The sequence below is a fragment of the Vanessa tameamea genome, chromosome 13, assembly GCF_037043105.1.
Source record: "Vanessa tameamea isolate UH-Manoa-2023 chromosome 13, ilVanTame1 primary haplotype, whole genome shotgun sequence".
In the NCBI taxonomy this organism is placed as follows: domain Eukaryota; kingdom Metazoa; phylum Arthropoda; class Insecta; order Lepidoptera; family Nymphalidae; genus Vanessa; species Vanessa tameamea.
The window spans coordinates 1,216,523-1,240,341 of NC_087321.1; the positions used below are offsets into that span (position 1 = coordinate 1,216,523).

Genomic DNA, 23,819 nt, shown 5'->3' on the forward strand with positions numbered 1-23,819 from the left:
CACCGGTTCGGAAAAAGGAACACCCTGATCTGAGAAGAACCGGTGAAAGAAACTCAGCGGGTCTTTTTTTTTTTTGTCAAATTAATTAGACACATAATTGTATATGAATAGAAACAGCCAAGAGGCGATCGTTTCATTCCCAAGGTGTGCTATCAAACATAAACTCACTAAATGTATAGTACCTTTCGCACACAAGCTTTCCTTAACAATTTTTTTAAATTTGGCAACAGAAGCATTTTGAACGCTTTCTGGGATCCTGTTGTAGAAGCGTATACATTGCTTCACAAAAGAGTTACTGACTCTAAGCAGTCGAGTAACAGGAGTAACAAGATTGTGTTTGTTCCTTGTACCAACGTTATGAGAAACAGATTTTCTTATAAAAACATTAATATTTTTCCGTACATACAAAACAATACAGAATATATATTGAGAAACAACAGTTAATATCTTAATTTCTTTAAATTTATACCTTAATGATTTCTTGGCTCCTAGTTTATAGATTGCGCGAAGAGCCCTCTTCTGCAGCACAAATATAGTATGGATAGCGGCTGCGTTACCCCAAAGCATAATACCGTGGGAAATTATACTGTGAAAGTAACTGAAATAAACTAGGCGAGCCGTATCAACATTGGTAAATAATCTAATTTTTTTGACCGCAAATGCCGCAGAACTCAGTCTACCCGCCAATCCGTTTATATGGGGGAGCCACTGTAACTTGGCATCAAGAGTAAGGCCAAGAAATTCAGTTGTTTCAACTGGATCCATCGATTCCCCATTGATAAGTACATCGGGTTTTACATTTTGCACGTTTGGTGTGCTAAATTTTACAATTTTAGTTTTTTTATTATTCAGCCTAAGATTATTTACGCTAAACCAGTGTACTATATCAGACATAGCATTGTTTACATCGTCATACTGTACCTGCTTCCTATTAATTTTAAAAACTAAAGAGGTATCATGAGCAAACAATACTATATCATGTTTGTTCCCAACAAGAAAGGGCAAGTCATTTATGTATATGATGTTATTTGGTGGCGTGTAATTTTATGAGATTTTTTTTAATATAGATGCGTTTTTAATAGTTAAAAAATATTATTCTTATTATAAATATATAAATAAGTCTGATGCCCTTCTGACCGACTTCAGCTACGCAGGCTCTGCTGAGGGGAGACTAGTGAACTACGCTGTACGTGTTGTAGTAGACAGATGCACTATCATAATCCGATGGAACGGTAAATTAAACGTGATCATAAAGAGTTCAAACGTAGGATCCAAAGGCTGTTCATACTTTCCGAGGCAGACTTCGGAATATTATACTGAGAAAATTCTCAAAAGATAAATCCAATTTAAAATACCGAAACCTTGAAACATATGGTTTTAAAAAGAAACAACGAAACATGCGGAAAATAAATTTACCTGGCGGTAGTGTTTAGTATAAGCCCATATGGGTAACCACAAATTTTATTCTACCGCCAAACAGCAATACTTAGTATTTTTGTGTTCCAGCTTATAATAAAGTGAGCCAGTACAAATACAGGCACAAGAGAAATAAAATATTATCTCCCAAGGTTGGTGGAACATTGTCAGTTTAAGGAATGGTTAATATTTCTTACTACGCCAATATTTATGGGCGGTTGTGAACACTCCTCAACCGGTCCGTTTGTCCATACTATATGAAAAATAATATATTATAAAAAAAACAGTTTATATAACATATAAGCAAATGTAACTGTATTGCACTTTACGAGAAACATTCTCCATAAATATTCCATAATAATAATATTATCATTGCCCTAAATCCGGTTTTACGTACGATATTTATCGAGGCATGTATGACACGTAGCAATAAATAAAGCGAGTTAAATTGCATTTAAACTAATAATATTATGAACACTTACATCCATTTATTAGTAAAAATGTATTTGAATGACGCATGCACTACGCAGGTCACGCCAATTGTTGGATATCATTTTGGCATCCTAATTAGTAATAGACTAAGAACATGTAGCCAATATCAATTTTCTCTAAATAAATAATCTATGTCGAGCCGAGATGGCTCAATGGTTAGAACGCGTGCATCTTAACCGATGATTTCGGGTTCAAACCCAGGCAAGCGCCACTGAATTTTCATGTGCTTAATTTGTGTTTATAATTCATCTCGTGCTCGGCTAATTTCAACGAAATTCTATCACATGTGTATTCCACCAATCCGCATTGGAGCAGCATGGTGGAATATGCTCCAAAATTTTCTCCTCACAGGGAGAGGAGGCCTTAGCCCCGAAGTGGGAAATTTATAGGCTGTTAATGTAAATAATCGTAATGGTGAAAACATACTCCTATTTGAAACTTTTAACTCGTCTCCATAAATCCACTAGTGACAGGTTCAATTTTAGCTCAGATAACCGGATTTTCGATTCAACGGGGAAATGCTGTTAGAATTCTAAACATGTGGTACAGTAGATTTTTTTAAGCATCAATTGTATATTTTTATTTAGGTCCTCAATCTAAATAATTCTTATGTAAACTGATATAGATATATTATTTATATTAATATACTAGCTGAACATTTATATTAATATGCTGGCTTTACTCGCTTTACCTATAGCATAAAAACTGTTACACCCAATTTTACCCCCTCCAGGGTTGAATTAAAATAAGTAGTCTATATTCTTATCCACGGCTCAAATTATCTATGTAACAAATTGCATCTAAATCGTTCAGCGATTTAAGGGTGAAGAGGTAACACACAGAGTCATTTAAGCATTTATAATATTAATATAGTTTTATATAATTTGTGCTGTCTATAAAAGTACGGTTATTCATCGTAAGGAGAGGTAAAACAAATTTGCTCATAAAAATGACAATAGCTTGGATCTTGGTCAATCTGGTTGCCGAATTTTATATTCAATTGTTTTGTAAACATCTTCAGCATACCAGTACAATATTGTGTTGTTATAACATTGCCCATACAATCAATTATATTATTAGATAAAACTACATACGTTTTTAATATGAGTTTCAGTGTCGGAAAATGTCAAACAACTAAAGTGTTCATTTAGAACGCTCGACTAAATAATTTAGACAAATAAATAATGTGTCATACAAAATCTCAATTGATGAATAATAATTAAGTGTGCATATTTAAAATCAATTGCTATTTCGAAATAAATGTGTTTAGAGCTCCATGATAGACGATCTTTCTCGAATCTTTAAGCAAAATGTCATCATCTCTATCTATCTCTTTTAGTCTCTTTCTTGAAATTTTTGTTTCTAATTTTTTGCTATATATATATCTATATATATATATCGAATACCAAAAATTTTCAAATTTTACTATGATTTGCCATTATGTTTAACAATGCGGGTAACATTTATTTACTTTAGAATCATTTAAAACCCATTGTTTATTTTGTAATGTGTGTAATGTTCAAATACCCAGAAAATGTGTTTTAATTTAAAATTGTTTAACTTTTTAAAGCAAGTTAATCGTCATTAAAAATTCTGAACGTGTTTCTTTTAATCTATCTATGAAAATAAAGGTTAGAAATAAAAAGACATTTGTTAATATTTTATGACAACGATATCGCTTTATTGGATGTCAAAAAAGGCGAGCGATGGATGCGCGTGCGGCTCCGTAAAAAAGTTGGAAGTCGTGTCTCTTAGGTGCGGGTGCACGCCCACCCATCCTCCGCCTCGCGCAATACATACTTCACGGTTATAAATAATTATAAATAAATATCAACAAGATACAAAATAACCTTTCGTAAAAACATTAATATTACTAGAGTTTAATTTTTGGGCGTAACATTTTTGGTACAGCTCTTTTTGGTTCACGCTGTCTTATATTTGCTATTGTATAAAAATGTTGGTATAACGAAACATCTGTACAGTCCGTTTGTTAATTTCTGTAGTGGAACGTTTAGAAATCGTTTTCGGGCGCCAGGTCGAACCTTGGTGGGAAGGTGCCGAAACCGTCAAAGGCGGGGCGCGTACGTTGGGGCTGAAAGGAAATCACGAATGATTAAATTGTTCACAGTTCCCAAATTTATGATAACGTGCAGGATACATGCGGCTTCGCAGCTTCGTTTTTTCTTATGTCCTATTGAATAACGATTCCTTTTTATATCGAATCATATTCATGCTTTACATTTGTATCATAATTTAAGGATAAACACAGAGGGTTCTAAGATCTACAAATCGACAGTGTACATTGTGCCGATGTTGTGTTTTTGATCGGGGGCAACACAACTTACATGTGATCCAGTGGTGATCTATGGACGCCCTTTAACGGACGCCTGAATGAATAAAATATGACGATTTAGTTGATCCTCGTCTTACAATCAAACCAAAATCACAGAGATTGTTTCTGACTAATTCTTAATCTTTCGAAAAACAATGAATTATAATTGCTTATTTTTTTAAATTGATATATCATTGGAGATTATCTATTTAGAATTATATTTATGACATCTGATTTGCAATGTAATTCTAGGAATTTTCAGAAATACAACTTACCGCCGGACTGACTCCTCTCGCAGCTGATCCCGCGCGTCCCTTGCCACGGAATTTGCTGATAGCTTGCTCGGCAAGGTCTGCCCTTTCTTCAGCTTCTTCCAATTCCTGCTGTGCCTTACGGAACTTAGCCAAGTTAAGGGCGGCGATCTCTTCGGCTTCTTCGATCTGCCTCTTGTAGGTCTTGATCTTCTGCTGCAGTTTGTCAACCAGGTCCTGCATACGTTCGTGGTTCTTGCGGTCTTCTTCAGCCTGGAAGGTTAATTCCTTGATGCGTCTCTCAGCCTTGCGCAGGTTCTTCTGTGCATCAGCGTGCCTCCTCTGTTCACCGTCGAGCTCGTTTTCAAGCTCCCTGACTCTTTGTTCAAGTTTCTGGATGGCCTTCTTGCCTCCCTTGAGCGCGTTAGCTTCAGCTTCGTCAAGCCTGACTTGCAATTCCTTGATCTGCTGTTCAAGTGCCTTGCGAAGTTTCTCCTGTGTCTGGGCGTGTTCTTGCTCAGCACGGAGTTCGTCGGCAAGCCTGGCAGCATCAACCATGGCCTTCTTTGCCTTCTCCTCGGAGTTCTTAGCCTCGTTAAGGAGTTCATCAAGGTCAGAGTGCAGGGTCTGGAGCTCGGACTCGAGTTTCCTCTTAGCAGCAGAGAGGGAAGCGCTTTGAGCAGAAAGTTCGTTGAGCTGTTCGTGGGCATCACCAAGTTCTTGTTCAGCTTGGCGGCGGGCACGGTCGGCTTGTTCAAGAAGCGTACGCGATTCTTCGAGCTCATTTTGGAGGGCATTTGCACGACGCTCTGAGATTCCAAGCTGTTCGCGGGCATCATCACGAGCACGCTGTTCTTCTTCCAAGGCAGTTTGGAGGTCCTTGATCTGTGCCTGGTAACGTTTAATGTTCTTCTGGGCTTCAGCGTTAGCTTTGTTGGCGTGGTCGAGGGCGATCTCGAGCTCGTTGATGTCAGCCTCCAACTTCTTCTTCATGCGCAGGGCCTCAGCCTTGCCCTTAGCCTCTGCTTCAAGGGAAGCTTGCATAGAGTCCAAGGCACGTTGGTGGTTCTTGCGGGTGTTTTCGAATTCTTCTTCCTTCTCCTGGATCCTCCTGTCGATCTCCTGTCTGACTTGAGACAGCTCGAGTTGAGCGCGCAGAACCTTGTTCTCTTCTTGTTCAAGAGCTGCTTCGGCTTCCTCGAGAGCAGCTTGGAGTTCGTCCTTTTCGGCTTCAAGACGCTTCCTGGCCTTCTCGATTTCATGGATGTTGCGGCCACCTTCGCCAATCTGGTCAAGGAGATCCTTGACTTCATCAGCGAGGTTCTTGTTTTCACGGCGTACGGCCTCGAGTTGTTCCTGACCTTCCTCGTAGGCACCCTTAAGGCGGAATAATTCGGTAGAGTAGTTACGGCATTCCTTTTGGCTGGCGTCAAGTTCAGCAGCAAGGTCATCGACCTTGAGTTTCCATTCACCAATGATCTTATCGAACGCCTTCTGTTTTTTCTCAGCAGCGTTAGCGATGGCAGTGGCACGGTCAACCTCGAGTTGCAAGTCCTCGACTTCGGTGGAAAGACGCTGCTTGGTCTTCTCGAGAGCAACAACCTTCTGGTTGAGAGACTCGATAGTTTCTTCGGCTTCGGCGAGACGGGCTTGAAGTTTGCGCTTGGCTTCTTCGAGTTCCTCGGAGCGAGCAACACCTTCGGACTCGTACTTGGAGCGCCAGAGTTGAGCTTCAGCGTTAGCCTTGGACAGTTGACGCTGTAGGTCAGCCTTGCCTTCGGCTTCCTCTTCCACTTGCTCGCGGATGTTGTCCAAATCGTGTTCGAGGTTGCGGAACTTGCCGAGCAAAGTAGCGCGTTCCTGTTGAAAAAAAGAAAGTATAAAGTCTATGTAAATCGAAATTTTTAGCATATAATATTTATTATGTAGAATAAATACTGACCCTGGCCTCTTCGTCAGCGAGCCTCTTGGTGTCCTCCAACTGTGTGGTGAGCGACACCTTAATCTTGGAGAGCTGCGACACCTGGGACTCAGCCTCCTCCAACTGGCGGAGCAGGTCGGAGTTCTCAATCGACAACTTCTTCTTAGCGGCATCCAGGTCGTTGAGGGTGCGGTTGGATTCATCAGCCTTGCCTTGAACCTCGTTGAGCTGGTGTTGAAGTTGCTTGACGATCTTTTCTTGAGCAGCCTAAGAAAGGTTTCAATTTTAAAAAATGTAAAATACAGTTACTGGCTTTTTATTAAGGTATGTGTTTTAAAACAGTAGTATTAGTTCGAAAAAACACATGTTTCCATAATATTAGAATCCTAAAAATGATGTATATATCAGTATGTTATTATAAAAAAACAATTACCAAGTTTTAAAATGACTAACTCCATCTGCTTAATAAATAACATAAAATTGTTCTTTATTACGCGTAAGGTTACTTTCATGCATTTTCATTTTTCTGTATTGTTAAATAAACATTAGTAGAATCACACTTAATTTTTTTTAAAGCAGTCCTAAAGCATTATTATTCAAACGGGAATTTAATTGTTAGTCGTTATCATTTTGAATCTATTTGTACAGGTGAGTCATGTGTTGTTTTTGCTAAATCTATTTTTGCTCCTTTTTTACAAAGCGGCGAAGCGTCCTGTAATTGCTGATGCCAACACGTTTATCTTTCATCGTTGTGTACCTTTTCGTTGGACAAGTGGTCGAGACCGGCGCGAAGGTCATTGACTTCGCTAAAGTATTGAGAGCGCTCTTTCTCAGCCCTGGGTAGATAAAATATAACATAATGCACATTAGTGTTATCCCGTTAGAAACCTTATCGCTGACAGGATAACTGCCCCGATGAATCGGTGTTTTAACTGATTACATAATATATTTTGTCGAAAATCATAATGTTTATCTGTGAATACAATTATGTCTGTTGTGTACAGTTGATTGTCTACCGGGAGAGGATCATGCAATTTCACCCCAGGCGGTACACATGCCTTTACGGATGACATGTTACCTTTTCCCTTGCAACTTGGTCAATGGCTGCACGTGTGTTGTTAAGCTCGTTGTAGCAAGATGCACGATCATGTTCAGCCCTGAGTTTGTAGCAATGCGATAAATATATATTGAAAAAAAATTATATTTGTGCTTTTGCTTACAAACGCCGAATTTATAGACAATATTTCCTTAGTCCACTGGCAGACCCATTTTATTAATTTTTTTTATCCCTTTTAATATTTTTTAAGTTTCACTTTAAATAAAGTTTTCATATCATAGTTTTGGTCATAAATTATTTAAAAATAGTAAATGTGTACTTACTTAGCCTTAAGCTTGTTGAGCTGGTCGAGCTGCTCACCCATTTCCGCAACGGCATCGTTGTGCTTCTTGCGGAGGTTGGCGAGGGTGGACTCGTGCTGAATGTTAGCCTCCTCCAAGTCACGACGGAGCTTGCTGAGCTCAGCCTCACGCTTCTTGTTGAGTTCAATTTGGGCAGAGGTGGCACCACCGGCTTCCTCGAGACGTTCACCCAACTCTTCGAGTTCACGAGCGAGATCAGCGCGCTGCTTCTCAGCCTTAGCACGGGCCTGGCGTTCGGATTCGACTTCTTCTTCCAGTTCCTCGATGCGGGCTTGCAGTTCCTTGATCTGTTTCTGGACCTTGCTGACCAAAGATTGTTCGTCTTCGAGCTTGGCAGTGAGAGATGAGATTTCCTTGTCCTTGCGCTGAATAGTTTGTTCGAGTTCCTTTTTGTTGCGTTCGAGGTCAGAGACGGCTTCCTGGGTAAGTTTAAGGTCGCCTTCAACCTTCCTCCTCTGCTTCTCAACATCACCACGCAGTTTCTTTTCACGCTCCAATGAGTCTTCGAGCTCATCAAGGGTCTGCTCGAGCTTCTGCTTGACCTTGTTAAGGTGGTTAACCTTGTCTTCGGCGGCTTGCAGCTCCTCAGAGGTCTTCTGGTTAGATTCTCCTTGAAGTTTCTTTTCCTTGTTGAGTTTGTTAATGAGCTCGTCCTGGTGGGCGATTTCATCGTTTAAGTTGCGGATTTGGTGGTCTTTGGTAGCCTTGTCTTGTTCAGACTTCTGGATGTTAAGTTCGAGGTCTTCTACATCTTTCTTCAGGCCAGAGATTTCCTGTTCCAACTTCTTCTTGGCTTGGAATAGCTGGTTGCGGGCATCCTCCTCCTGGGTGAGACGGTCTTGTGTGTCCTAGAATAAATTTGAAACAATGAGCCATAATAATAAAATGGTTAATGTTAATTTAACTACATCGTCTGTATCATGCCTGTTTTCTGTCTATCAGTAAGTCAGTAATCGTATTATTTATTATTATGGTTTGCAATAAAATCGTGCAGTTTGCGGGCGTTCAATTTATTTTTAAACATCTTAAAGTAGCTGGTATAAACAAACTTCTGTTTATTTAAAGTACTGCGATAAACACATTAAATTACAAGATATGAGTAATTTTGCCATTTACCTCACCAAAGATTTCATGATTTTAAAAATATCTTCAGAATATAATGATACGTTAAGTGAATTTCTAAATTGAATGGTTTATTGAATTGTTTTTTACTATTCATTTTAAGAGTTAATAATATTTGCAAATATAACAAAAGTTAGTAGAATATATATTATTTAAAATGAATAATTTGAAATTTACCCTAAGTTGACCCTCGAGATCAGCCTTCTGTGCTTGGAGTTTGTTGGCACGCTCCTGGGTTTCAGAGAGAGAACCCTTCTCTCCCTCGAGAGAAGCAAGTAGGGCCTGCTTCTCCTCAAGCAGTTTAGAGTTGAGGGCCTCGACCTCCTTGCGGAGCTTCTCTTCCTTCTCAAAAGCCTCCTGGGCCTTTTGAGCCTTCTCCTCCAGTTTCTGTAAAATCACCTCACTGTTATCTACACCATCCCATGTTGACATAAATTTAGTCGCCATCGTAGATTTATATTACACCATCAAATTAAACTAGGAATGCTATATTTCGGTTCGTTCGAAAGTTAAGGAAGGGTGCGCGCGCCGCTGACCACTCCGCAACTAAGTCGCACTGGAGTTTTCCAGCGGGCGTGTTATCGCCCCCGCACGCATTACATTGTGTAAGGAAAAAGCGCGTAGCTGCTGGAGTGGGGATAAATCCAGAAATGGACGCGGCAGGTGCGATGGTGTCACGTAACCGCCAGGTGGGCGCGGTCGAATCTATTTATATTCGCTTGAATCATGCGTTATGAGTGCTGGAATATTTAATAGGTCATAGTGTTCAATCATCGCGGAACAGGTGAAAACGTACCGCGATCTCATCCTCGACGCGGGTGACGTTGAGGAGGGGCTTGACCCTCTGCCACAGTTTCCACCATGGCCAGGTGCGGAGCTGCAAGTACTTGCGCAAGTTGCGTTGGACAACTTGGAGAGCCAATCTATAAAAGGACAAACAAAATTGTATCGGGCACGTTTTATACTATTCTTAGACTTCTAATTTAAACTTAATTTCTATTTTATACCTCTGTTCCTGCAACTTCTTGAAGTCCTTACGGGAAAGGTAACCGCGGATGTAGGCCTGGAGCCAAGATACGATCTTAGACAGTCTGTCGTCACGCAACTCTTCCATCTGACCCAGAACACCAGCGCGGAAGAATACCTATATATCCCAAAAAAAGTATTAAGACGAGTCAACTGCGTTAGTTGGTTAAATTAATAAAAGATTGCATAAGAAATATCCTAATTTTATTAGAACTAGAAAAATAACTATATTAACAGCATTACAGAATGTTATTTGAATTTATGAAACTAAGTTAGTACGACACTTAAAACACGTATCGAAATAATTTCTTCTAAAAATTAGTGTAAACTTTTAAAATAAACAAACATTAAAAGTAATTAAAACATTAAAAGTAAAAAGCAAAAAAGTTGATAGATGACTACAGCCATGCACATAGCTCTACCTTAGTCTTTCCGAGCCTGAAGGATTCAGAATCCAAGCCGGTATGTTCAAGAATTTTTTCTGTGGCTTTTTCTGCTGTTATTGGCTCTTTGAGCAGGTTCGGGCACAGAATTTTGTATCTGCGTTCGAGAAGCACACAAAAAAGATAATAATACTATTCTACGGATATGGCAAGGGAAAACAAACACGAGCCTATGTATCTTGGGCTCTAAAGGAAAAGCAGCCCTTACACTGTAAGGGTTGAAGGATACAATAAAACCAGTTCCTAAAGGTTCTACTATGTTGTGAAGCGTTTAAAAGTCCTGCGATCCGCCAGGTATTACTGGATCGCATGACTAACTGCAATCTACTGTTACAATGGACATGCCTTGGTATGACCCAGACGGTAGGACTCGACATCCAAGCCCGTAGCTTCTAAGATGACTTGGGCGATTTTCTTAGGGTCAGTTTCTTTTTCCGCTGCTTGAGGGGCCAGGATCTTGTAGCTACATTTTCAAATATATGGCAAACAATGAGGGATTGTCAAACAAAACAGTCATCATGAATGCTCCATCGCATATGACCAACTTTACTAACTACCTTACATATCTAAAAAAAATTACCATGATTTCGTATTGTCATGTGATTCGTGCTAAATAATGTCGATTATAATATGAAAGGTGGAAAAACAAATACCGGGACTTGTACTTCAGGTACATTTTGTTATTATAGGAACACTCATCTACGGATGAACCCAATATATGTATCCTTGCCTTAGTGTGACCTATACGATAACTTTCAGGGTCTAGCTGAACTGCTTCAAGACACTTCCTAGCTGCTTCTTTCGGATCTTTTTCGGCAGTCATAGCGGCGGGTGCAAGAATCATGTAACTGTTTTTTTTTTTAATAATAAAGTTTAATATTCCGTTGAAAAGTTTCGCGTGATATAATCAATGACTCAAGTGTCAGATTTATAAATTCGAAAAGTTGATGCATTAAAATAATTTTAGAACATGTTGCTCATAGCTAACGTGCTTCCTATGACGTCAGTAAGAGTCAGATTCTATAGGACAAGAATAAAACTGTTCCAGTTTTACGAATGTTCTAGAGCTAAAAGAATTTGTTTAGACTGCCAACTAAAATAATTCACTTAATCAAAATACTCATAATCCTAATGTATACAGATAAATAAAAAAAATATAGATAAATACTGTTTCATTTTTAAAAAAAATCATTCATTCTTCATTCATTCAATCTTATTTTCTTACCGGAGCTTGAAGTCAGGGTAGACCATCCTGTTGGGGAAACCTTTACGGCAAATACGGATGCCTTCAAGCACACCGTTACAGGTGAGCTGGTGCATCACAAGGTGAGAGTCGATGAGACCTGGTATGTGGAGACATCAGAGTAAAGAAATTGTTCATGCAGTTATTTTAAAACACATAAATTTCATGTCATAATTGCAGTTATAAACTCGTAATAGTTAAGTAAATTTGTATTTTGAACGTAATGATATTTTGTCTATAAATAAATAGTAGCTGGAGAATTTATTTCAGATCATCCAGACATGACGAAGTTTTGGGAATTTAGTTTATTCGCCTGAGCAAGCCAGAAGCAACTTCTAAATATATATTCGTCACTTAGCACCCACACATTTTCGTAGGTGTTGAGTGAGTATGTAGGCGTCGCTATGTGGGCTATAAAATTCCTAGTTTATAACTCAGTAATTTAATATTAAATTTATTATAACATAAAACATAGATTAATATTTTTGTCTACGAAATAATGTTAGCATATCTTGGCAATACTCGTAAAATTAACCAGTTACTCACCAGCCTGTTTCAATTCATTGGGAATGATACAACGCACGAAGTGAGGTTGAGTGGACCTCAGCGTTGTCATCAAATTGTTAAGTTGTTCCTGTGCATAATAATTACACGATTAGACAGTGAAATTTAGATTAAGTATTTTTTAGCAAAACACAAAATCTCGATCCTTTTTCAAAGTAACGTATAAATTAATAATATATAAACAACATAGGTATTAGGTACGATGACTTTTTTTGAACATAAAACACACACATTGAATGATACATTGAAGTATTGAATGATAAAACGAACATAGAAGAAACACACAAAACTAGGGTTAATAAAATACTTCGACAAACATAAAGCTTAGTTATGGTATTGAGCAGGAAAATAGTGGTTTCCTCAACGGTTTGCGTTTTGGTAATAATTGATTTTTTGGACACACAAAAGTATAATGTGTGTCTATAATGGTTTTTGTGGAAACGATATTATGATAATTATTATTTTAATGAATGTAAGGAGGAACATCACCTCAGGTATCAGAAAGTGAGGTTTCATTAACTATTTCGTTTTGAGAAATAGTTTAACCAAGTGCAGATTTATGAAGTATATCTACACTAAATTAAGGTGATTTATAAGTATCAAATAATCCAAAGAATTATAATTTTGTTTGTACCCTGTAGGCAGAGGAGACAGTAGCAAAACCACCTCCCTTCTTACCGCGACCTCCTATGGATGTACATTAACAAGCAAAAATTAATGCAAGGACGACCACAATTACAAAGGAGGTAATATATATCGTCGACGATACACCTGCGGGCTTTAACTAGTGCTGTAAAACATATGTAGACGTGCATAACGATTTATTTTATAGTGAAGCATATAGGGTTGATACTTTTGTAAATTTATTTTACATTTAAGATAATAACAAAAGCGTCAACCCTGTGCATGTTGATAGACGTATACAGTAAGCGACGTGACACAGAAGCAAATTTCTGACATTGTGCCATTTTACCCTGTAAAGTGATGACACGGTCTGGAAAGCAGAACCCTTAGCACGCTTGCCTCCAGCGCCTATTTTACGTGAAATACAGTTTTGAAAAGGGAAATATTGGTGCTCATTGATGTTACGATTGTGCTTTCTAATTGAAATTTTACATAAATAAAAATTATCTAGAAATCTTAAGCCAATACCAAAGGCGAATTTTACATTTATTAACAGAGAACGATTTGCACAAAATATTATTTCTGTTACCTCGTATAGACTTTATGTCCATTTCTCCTATTGTATATGTATTACAGCAGACATTTAAATGCATAGTATCCTCATCCTTTTCCAGACACAATCATAAAGATATGCTATACAGTCAATAAATTAATCAATCTAGATTATTAAGTCTATAATAATAACAATTCTAAATAAATATACTTTGAGACAGATAGAGTTATTTCTCTTAAAAATAAACAGATGAAATAGTACATACCCTTGCCGCCACCACCAGCACCAGCATCACCAGACTGGCCAGGATGGTCAGCGAAAATTTCCACCAACAGTTTGTTGGCACCCTTCTTGAACTGGTCAACGACAGTGTCGTTAAGAGGGTCCTTGTTCTTTTCCAGCCATCCGGTGATGTTGTAACCGACCTGTTTAATGACAAATTACACATTATTATCATAATGTTTTAGAAGACGTTGGTTTCTTATTGTTGTTTTAAGTTTTGTTTTTAATACTTACATTACCGGCGTAGTGACCAATAGCGAAGTGAGCGGCTTGGCAACCAGGCTTGGGGGGTTTAGGCTTCAGGTAAGGAGCAGATTTACCCAAGTGGTTGTTGTTCAACTTCTCAACGAATGTCTGGTCGGTAGCTTTCGGGAACATAGACTCTTCCTCAAGAATTGAGAGGATACCCATAGGCTGAAATCGAACCAGTGAGTTTAGAACACGAAAGCCTTTAGCTCAGCGATAGATCTTTAATAATTTAAGATCTGCTGTAAATGTTTTTTGTTGGAATTTGAATTGTACTTTAAGAAAAAAAAAACATTACGTTTAAAAATGTAAGCTATAGACTTTTTATGTTCAAGTTATATTATGTGAATAAGTGTATAAATGATAAAGTATAATAATTTTAAGATAATTAGGAGTACTTAGAACTATATTGTTATGCGTTAAAATAAAAGCAACATGCAAATAAATATTGTATGTTTGTGTTTCGTGCTTTAACTTACGTTATTCTGCGTGTACTTAGCGTGTTAATTATCCTATTATCAGCTCTTTGATTATGATTAAACAGCAAAAAAAAACAATGGAACCACAAATCTGCTCAATATTAATATCTTTAATATAATATAATTTGCTCTACATAAAATATCTAGTGTGCTCCTGACAACTGTTCGTTTTTTACATTTACGTAGATCGCGATGACTTAGTGCAATTTTTAGAGGTATCTAGAAAATAGCAAATGAATTAGCCGTTTCGATTTTTGCGTGTGTTTATCAAGCTTCTATTTATTTTAATTGATACCGCGCGTGGAAGGGGATACAGCCAGCAATTTTCTTGCATTTGCAGGCGATGAAGGCGTTGGCCTCGATTATACCAGCCTGAAGCTTTTTCTAAACGCGACCCTACAGCCTCAAGCTATACAATTTACATCTCAATACCTTTTCTATTAAATTAATGGTCGGTTGAAGGTCCATACCAAAATCAATAAAGTCCCATATGATCCCTTCTCTTTCGTATTCCTCTTGTTCTAGGACGAACATGAAATGATTAAAATACTGTTGCAATTTTTCGTTGGTAAAGTTAATACAGAGCTGATTAAACCCGTTCATCTGCCGTGGAAACATGTAAAAAATATCGAAAGAAATGTTAAAAATCTATATACTGGCTTGAATATAAGTCGTAGTGTATGTGCGTGTCGTTATGTATAAGTTTGTTTATTTATTTATAGACAGATACAGTAAAACACACGGTAGGTCACACAACACATCAATTACATTGGCTGGTCCGTCGAGAAAAGCGTATATTATGCCCGATTATATAATTTAGAAATATATTTTTCAATGTGGAATTAAGTAATTTAGACGACTTTTCTCGAGGACAATGGCGAGTTGCAAGCTTTCTTGTTTGCGTTTCCGCCATCTACCTTTTCAATAAGGTCAATGCAATGTTGGAGATCCATGCCAAAGTCAATGAAAGTCCATTCGATGCCTTCGCGTTGGTATTCTTCTTGTTCCAACACGAACATATGGTGGTTAAAGAACTGCTGAAGTTTCTCGTTGGTGAAATTAATGCAGAGTTGTTCAAAACCGTTGAACTGCAGGGAGATAATTAATGAAAACGTTAAAGCTAGGGGTTATATACATATAAGGACATAAACCAAATACGGCTACGGATCACATTCCGCAGATATTTTTCCCTAAACAAGACCTGGGTGTGCAATTACGTGCCGCGTCTATCCCCATAGACTTGGAAAATGTGCCAAACTAAATCCCGTCTGTAGTTGTTCAGGCGACGACGAGCAAAACGATCCGATGGACAATTACCTTCTCGATCAAATCGATACAAGCTAACAAGTCCATTCCGAAATCGATGAAAGTCCAGTTGATGCCCTCTTTCTTGTATTCCTCTTGTTCGAGTACGAACATGTGATGGTTAAAGAATTGCTGGAGCTTCTCGTTTGTGAAGTTAATGCAGAGTTGCTCGAAACCGTTGTACTTTTAAAATAATACGAATCCCAGATAAGAAAAGGAAATTTGAGTTAGATTGCTAAACTATAAAATCGATTAGTAGCAGGGTACGTCGATAGCTAAACCAAACATTGATAACACCAAAACTTCTTTGTCGTCCATGGGTTTTGCCACCCAGTATACCTTTTCGATAAGGTCAATGCAGGCCAGTAAGTCCATTCCAAAGTCAATGAACTCCCAATGAATTCCCTCCTTGGTGTACTCTTCTTGTTCCAACACAAACATGTGATGGTTGAAGAATTGTTGCAGTTTTTCATTTGTGAAGTTAATACAAAGTTGTTCGAACCCATTGAACTAAGGAAGTAAATTGCATTAATATCAAAGAAAAAACTTTTCATTCTTTTTCTGCCATTTTACCTTGTACCTAATCTGCTTACTTCTTACAGCTATAAAAAATATATGTATAGTAATAAATTCAACATGTGACCATTTTATCAATTAAATTGTAGTTGTTAATATCATGTATTTGAATTTCAATTCAATTACAAGTTAAAGACCGATTTTGAGAAATTTTTATTGCATTGATCAAAAATATTTTGATCAGGCTATGTCAATTTGTTTTGATACTCACGTCGAAGATTTCGAAACCAGCAATATCCAGTACACCGATGAAGTGCTGTCTCTTCTGTTTGGTGTCTAGGGTTTCGTTACACTTCTTGACGAGCCACTTGAAGAGACGATCGAACATGCCCTTACAAAGAGCACCGACGGAGTTGGTGACTTGGTCCTTGTTACGACCCTGGGTCACGAACTCGTTTCCGACCTTGATGCGGGGCTTCAGTAAGTTCTTGTACAGGTCCGGGCAGTCAACGCCGAGCAGCTTGGCAACCTTTTCACCATCCTGAAAAGAAAAAAAAAGGAAATTGTTATTGCGTTTCCAATTTTACATGAAATAATGTATAATAATTCGAGGTCTGTTATTTAAGTTCATTATATGAATTAAAGTTAATAATTATACTTGCCTCAGTGCCATCAGCTTCAGCCTGTTCTTCACGACCCCTCTGCTTGAACTTCATACAACCCATGTGCATTACAGCGGCGGTGATCTTGTAAACATTGTCCTTCTCTTCTTGAGTGAAACCAAGAATGTCGAAGGCTTGCTATAATGATAATGCATGTTAATATCGTTTAAGTAACGAAAATGTTATTATGAAGCATTTAAAAAACTAAATTTAGACAATTAATATACACATTGAACAGTGATATTCAACATTAAAACTCTTGAGTTGTTTTTTTTATTATTAAATCAAAACGATAGTTAAAAAGTGCGCATAAATTAATTATTGCAATTTTCTTACGACTAAATATAAAAAGTTAGTAAAAGAAAGTAGCGTTAAGGCATTTGTAGCAAAATTAAGGCTTTTTGGGTCGAGTTCGGAATAGGCATACTATATTGTAACTAGGGTTGAACTAAGATCTAAACTTATATAATATATATGACACTAGGGTTCTATCCAGACTAAATCCAGTTCTTTGGATATTAAACTACTTTTTAAAAATTAAAGTGGTAATCTGCAATTTGCAGACTATTGAGATTTTCAACTCATTTTCCGCTTCTTTACAGGGTCACTCGCATTATCTCATAAATACCCTTTAGACTTACGTCCGTCAGAAGACATTCTTCACCGTCATCGACGTTGGGGATAGTAATCTTACCCTGGGAGACGTTATAGTAATCGTATATGTCGTTGGACAACATACACATCTCTGTTGGTTAAACAAGGACATTTCATTTTAATACGATTACAAATACCTTAGTGTCTTACAAATTCCTATGTCGAACCTATCCTGAACCTACGCTGTCTGTGTCATGTCTGTGAAAATAATTAATGTTGTGTGTTGGGGGGTGCCTGTGCTAGGGAATAAACAGCCTTTTGTGATTTAAAACCTGTGCAAAACGCTCACTGTACCTTTTGCAGGGAGCGAGCATGCAATGTGCATGTCAGAAATTTTGTCAGAACTTGGTCAAACTTTGCGGACTACGAATAACTGATTCAAGACGCACGCTCCTTGCGTAGGCTTACAACTTACGACCGTCAGATCGAATTGTTCAACGTCGTTGACACCAGGTATCCGAGTCTTCCCCTGACTTATTAGGGGATAGTCCGAGATGCGGTTGCTTAGCATCGTTAACTCTGTAAAGATCAAATAATCTGACATACACATGCGTTGACTGAATTTTAATCAGTCTTAAGCAAAGCAAGCGGAAAGAAACACAAGAGACAAGAAGATAGAATATGAAACACACGAGCCAGTAGTCTTATTCTGGACTCACGTCAGTAAGTTTCATTTCTTCACCGTCGTCAACACCAGGGATGACGGTCTTTCCTTGCGATACGATGTTGTAGTCGTTGACGTCGTTAGACAAATAGCAGATGGCTACAAAACGACACCAATAACAGTCACGTGTGATATTTGGTGCATTTAAGGTAAAGGGGACAGTCTCATGCTCTGGTACGGATAAACAAAACTATTCTAAAACATCTCGTTACAGTTCTGAGGCGAGATCACTCGACCACCAGCCGGTTGTATGCGGCAAAGAGGTCAGACGGCAAAAACTATAGGAACCCTGTTAACGCCTTCAGCTCTAGGAAGGCTAACTTACATCGGTCAAAAGACATTCCTCGCCATCATCTACGTTTGGGATTGTAGTTTTTCCTTGCGATACGATGTAATAATCATATATGTCGTTTGACAGCAGACACATGTCTAAATAGTGGAATTAAAGTTAATATCTATTTTAAATTATCAGGTCTAGGTTTCTGTGTGTAGTGCGATTAGTGCTAATGCTAAAATTGTGTAATAATTAACATCATCATAAATTAATCTTGAATTTTAAATATCGAATGAATCTTTTCTGAAATATTTACATTCATTTGTGATTATTTTTATTGTAATTGAAATAAATTAAAAATCTTTTTTTTTTTTTTAATTATTAATACCAAATGAATTAAAGAATATTTTATTCTCTATTGCTTTTCAAAAAGTTGACTAAATAATAATGCTAAGACTTTCATCGTTTGATTTCAGTCATAAACCACGACAAACTTATTCGAGTGATTTGTAATTTTAGTCAACAAGTATAGTAGTTCTTTCAAATAAGAACATAATAATCCATTCAATAGTTTCTAAGTTATCTATTTTCAAATAAATCACTACCCATATTAACCATCATTTGGAACAATGTTTCGTACCTTTAAGACCGCTTACGGAACCAGACATCATCTGGTAGAAGATGTGGTAAGAACGCTCAAGGGCTTGCTGGGAAATTACACGAGCCTTCTCGAGCAGGTCTAGGAGAAGGAAAATGTCAATTTAGTCAACATTCAAATGGATAATCTATATTTACCATTTGAAAGATTACTTACAGGTCTCAATGTCAGCACCAGCCAGTTTTCCAGAGGGGCCGAAGTGAATACGGATGAATTTACCCTGGTCAAGGAAATTATAAGTTAAATTATATGGTTTGGTTAAGAAAAGTAGACTTTAATGCTTTGGATTAATACCAAATTGTACTGAATTATTAATGTTATGCTTCTTGTTATAGGATCAATGAATATTTTGAGTTTTAGAAATGAAAATATAATAAAAGGTATACTTACGAAACGGGAGGAGTTGTCGTTACGCACAGTCTTGGCGTTACCGAAGGCTTCAAGCACAGGGTTAGTTTGGACGACCTGGTCTTCCAGGGATCCCTTCTTGTCCTGGGTAGGGTCCTTCTTTTGCGCTGCACCAACGGTGGCGAAGTAAGCAATTACCTTCTTCGTGTTCTCAGTCTTTCCGGCACCAGACTCACCGCTGTTGTTGATAAGATTTTTGTTAATTTAAAGGAAGTCTAAGTGGAGGTCTTACAGCTTAAAAAATACTGGTAAATAAAAACAGTTTATACGTAATGTTGAATAATAATAATTTTTACTTTTCAACTTGAGTTAAATTAAATCAAAAATATGGTTTTTACTTTTTAACGTAATTTTCTTTAGTTGATCGTAAAATCAAGGAATACCTTGATTTTGGAAATTGTACAGATAAGTGAATTACTTACGTAATCAACATAGATTGATTCTCGTGGTTGGTCAACATGTTGACGTAGGCGCCGTCGGAAATGGCGAAAATGTGGGGTGGCACTTCCGAACGACGCTTGCCTCGGTAAAGCTTGGCACATCGGAACGTGTACACGGGGAATCTCTTGTAAGGGTTGATGGCGACACAGAAGAGACCCGAGTACGTCTGCATGAGATTTTTGAAGAATTAGTTAATGTTACACACCGTGGATAGCTTCCAATGATTTTAGTATACAATTTAGGAGTACAAGATAACAAACTGTAGTTGTGAAATTTCAATTTTCCAATTAGAGAAACAATAGGAACACGAATATTTAAATCATACAGAAGAAAAATTTAACGTCAAATATAATTTAGAATTTTGAACGAAACTTAGCGTTAATAAAAACACAGAAAAACACACGAATATGTAAGGCACAGAAACATTAATTTCAGCGCCTGATACGAATAAAATTCTCCTCAATATTTTTTAATATATACTATTAAAAAATAAGTAAATATATAAAAAAGATTATTGAACATAGTAACAATATAATAGGAGAATTTTAGTTCGTAATTTACATATTGCAAAATAAATCATCATAAGAAAACATATCCATGAAAGAAAATAGAAGAGCCAGATGGACATTTTACTATGTCTTTTATCCAGCTATAAAACAAAAACAGTGTAGCTCTTACTTTTTAATTATTACCTTAATCATATAAAGTCATAGAAAGTAAGAACTCACTTTTGATACAACACTGAAAAAAAAACTAATCTAAAGACATTAAAAACAAAGTTTCCTGGACGCCATGGAGTCCAATTTCACCGTCTTGTCCTATGTACGAGGGTTCAAGAACGGCGCTGAAATAGGAGTTCGGAAAATTGAGTGGATTTAAAGAAGAGTAAAGTAGACACCACTTGAAAAGAAGACACGCCTAATATTGGAAAATCAAATACTTGTTTTGAATTCAGTGACAGAATAGCATTGTAATTTACTTAAAGTATTATGTTGAAAATATACGGCATTTTTAGATTTAAATTTGCCATTTTCATAATATTTCGATTGGTTATATTCGCAATCAATCTTTAAATCTTTATCAAACACAAATGTTTAACAATTACGAAATTGCGTTTAAAACTTTGAGAGTAATTATTATCATTGCATATTTCAAACTCACATCAGAGCTAAAAATATGACGCTTAAAATAGAACAACAAACAGTCGAGCTCTGATCTCTCCGAATCTATATTTATATTCGACTCTAATTGAACTGTCAATCTAAGATTTATTGGATCTAAAACTTGATAATTTTCCAATGATTCGATGACGTAAAGAGATTGGAAAGGCGAGGAAAAAACATGCAAACTCGAACGCTGCAACTCCTGACTTCTCCTGACTTACGTAAATAAGCTTATGGTAATATCTCTGCTTCAAGTTATACAAAACCGAAGCGTCGTTGAGGTATGTCAAGTTGGACATATCCTCACATTTTTCGTACTTAGGCGGGTTGACTTGTGCTACTAGGTCCTTCTTGAAGTCTTTGGTCTGCGGGAAAGATATGGCGATCAGTATTATTGTAATGGTTAAGGCGCCAATTGCGCCTACTTACATATATAAGTTTCGCATAGTATCGTTGTCGAAGATTGTGAAGTACGGCAGCCTCGTTAAGGTACGTCAGGTCAGCCATGTCTTCGACTTTCTCGAATTTCGGCGGGTTTACTTGTGAGAGGAGTTCCTTTTTTAATGTCTTCTCCTGCTCATTTGATAAAGGCATTAAATATGTGGACATAATACGTGTGACTAGATTTATTAAACAAATAATGATATATAAATATATATTAAATATAGTTCATTGATATTCAATAAATATATTGCATTAGTCTTTCTGATCAATGATCTAATAGGATGTGAATGTCTTTCTTATTCTTATACAATATCTTTTTAATAAAAATAATTAATAATTAAATATAAATAAAGTATAATAATTTTGATTTATTTATAAATATTATTTAAAAATATTTAACTATTTAAGTTTGATTCCAAAATTTCTTTTATATCCTCTTTTATTTTATTTTTTAAATAATCTGTTATTTTGAAACTATGTTTATTAACTTAAAATCATCAGATCCTGTTTGGTAATTTATCACCACCATCGTTCATTACTAATAATTACCTCGCCTCCGGGAAGGTTAACGGTCACCAGGTCGCCCTTGGTGGCCTTAATTTCACCCTGCACGAAGCCCTCTTTTTCGTCTGGAACCCAGCAAGCCTTCTTGCCATCGTAGGGCTTGCTCTGGTCGATACGCTTTTGTTCGAGAGAGACGAACAGGTATGGGGTCGGATCGGGGTCCTCGCCCTCTTGTACTTGTGGCTTCGGCATTTCGGAGGGGCTTACGAGACTTTTGGGCTAGTCGAGACACGAGAACACAGCCCTGGAGCCTTCCTGTTGAAAATGCTATACGTTAGCCGAGTGTTCCTCCTGCACGCGAATCAGAGGCCCCGTGCGTCTATTTGTGGCTGTAACCCGAGTAGTAGCCGGTTTGGGAACCGTGCCAGCTCGAACGCCGTTTGCGTAACACGGAGTTTTATGCGCGCGTTTTTATTAGCTTATCCCGAACGGCCCTTTGCGGATGTTACGTCACAGGAATGCGGTTCTGGAACGGCGCCAACGGATTTAGACCGATCATGGATTGTTGTTTATTGTCTTTTATGGCAATGGTTGCTGGTTCAAGAGTTCTGAATGACTTTAATTGTTATTGCTTTCTAATTCGGGGTTTCCCTTTAAGATTAAAGCTGAATGAAAAAAAATATTTTCTTTTGAATAATCTACAAATTAATTTATTTATATCTAAATATTATTCGTGCTTATTACAATTATCGCAAATCAATTTTTAGAAATTTAATAAGTTCGATTCTATTGATGCGATTTCTTTAAATATATATCAATTGATTGAGAACTTTTCATAAATCAATTCTTTTTTCATTCAACACACTGAACTGAGCGCATTTTCAACAATCCACCACCAAGGCAATAAACAACTGGAACCTCACTTGGAGCCACTTGCACACAATTGCAAAAATCCAATCCAATCGGTAAACCAGCTGGCGTCGACGTCACTTTCGATCTCGAATCACTCGCGATGTCAAAGATGCACTACACTAGACGCACGGGGTAACACATGCGTGCGTACTTACGTTTAAAGCCGTTCTGACCGGCGGCGGGGAGCTCCGTTCCTTTTTATACGCGCAACACGACACCACCGCGCCCGATCACCCCATTTTAGGCGGATGCCAGCCTAGCCAGCACTTTCAGACGAGCTTAGCTTTCACTCGAGCGGGAACGCTCGCTGAACGCATCGCTGGACGTTGAAAAAATTTGATTTTCCTGAAAAGACCGCATGTTAGATGACTGCTGGAGTCGCTGGAGCTGAAAGGCATGTTTATAAAACGAAACGGCCGTGTTAGGATTATAGCGTAATTGAAAACAAACTGGCTGTTAATCAGTTCGCTAAAAGTGGTATATGAGTGAAATTGGTTTGGATGCAATAAGGTATTTCGGAACGATCGCAATATTTGATTCATTTTAAAATTAGAATACGTTTTTATTCCGTTTTATTTATGCCGATACAAAAAAGATTCCACTTTTAAAATAAATTTAACAACGTAATGTCAAAAAAATATCGAACTCAACCTTAAATATAAATAAATGTTAACATTATTCTTATTTTAAATTACTAATATTTATTATCATAACTCTCGCGTTAAATAAAAAAAAAACCGATATAAAATTGGAGGGAAAAGTTGGTAGTTGATGGGGCAATTAATGCATAGACTCATTATA

General features: G+C 37.4%; 2 protein-coding genes across 46 annotated transcripts in view; one reads left to right on the top strand and one right to left on the bottom strand.

Moving 5' to 3' along the window:
- LOC113397811 (uncharacterized) overlaps nt 1–23,408 on the top strand; it is a 168,688-nt gene extending 145,280 nt beyond the window's left edge. Inside the window, exon 9 of the mRNA XM_064216661.1 lies at nt 23,397–23,408. The gene's annotated coding sequence lies outside the window, so the exon portion shown is untranslated. The remainder of the gene's footprint in view (nt 1–23,396) is intronic.
- On the bottom strand, nt 3,558–23,192 carry Mhc (Myosin heavy chain). 45 transcript variants are annotated; one of them, XM_064216657.1, is made up of 26 exons: nt 23,030–23,048; nt 22,152–22,421; nt 21,380–21,523; nt 19,977–20,161; nt 19,537–19,732; nt 19,303–19,366; nt 19,129–19,227; nt 18,540–18,643; nt 16,897–17,034; nt 16,506–16,775; nt 15,731–15,901; nt 13,923–14,102; nt 13,672–13,831; nt 13,203–13,261; nt 12,212–12,299; nt 11,648–11,765; nt 10,768–10,885; nt 9,961–10,097; nt 9,750–9,876; nt 9,131–9,340; nt 7,793–8,679; nt 7,170–7,248; nt 6,434–6,679; nt 4,516–6,351; nt 4,254–4,295; nt 3,558–4,000 (listed from the first exon to the last, which is right to left on the bottom strand). In XM_064216657.1, the coding sequence occupies exons 2-25, from the start codon at nt 22,356–22,358 to the stop codon at nt 4,272–4,274; spliced, it is 5,847 nt and encodes a 1,948-aa protein (XP_064072727.1). In that variant the 5' UTR covers nt 22,359–22,421; nt 23,030–23,048; the 3' UTR covers nt 3,558–4,000; nt 4,254–4,271. The 45 variants fall into 45 exon arrangements, with proteins under 45 accessions (XP_064072727.1, XP_064072709.1, XP_064072721.1 ...); XM_064216639.1 differs by lacking the exons at nt 4,254–4,295; nt 23,030–23,048 and adding an exon at nt 23,174–23,192; XM_064216651.1 differs by lacking the exons at nt 4,254–4,295; nt 21,380–21,523; nt 23,030–23,048 and adding exons at nt 21,588–21,731; nt 23,174–23,191.
- Nucleotides 23,409–23,819: the final 411 nt, after the last annotated feature.

What these genes read in the sequence shown, in the direction of transcription:
- Mhc (XM_064216639.1), bottom strand. Translation starts at nt 22,358, where the DNA reads ATGCCGAAGCCACAAGTACAAGAGGGCGAGGACCCCGATCCGACCCCA. An exon ending in TTCCGTAAGCGGTCTTAAAG is followed by an intron (nt 18,644 to 19,128) that starts GTACGAAACATT and finishes TCCACTATTTAG; the next exon opens with ACATGTGTCTGCTGTCAAAC. An exon ending in CAATGAATTGAAACAGGCTG is followed by an intron (nt 11,766 to 12,211) that starts GTGAGTAACTGG and finishes TCCACATACCAG; the next exon opens with GTCTCATCGACTCTCACCTT.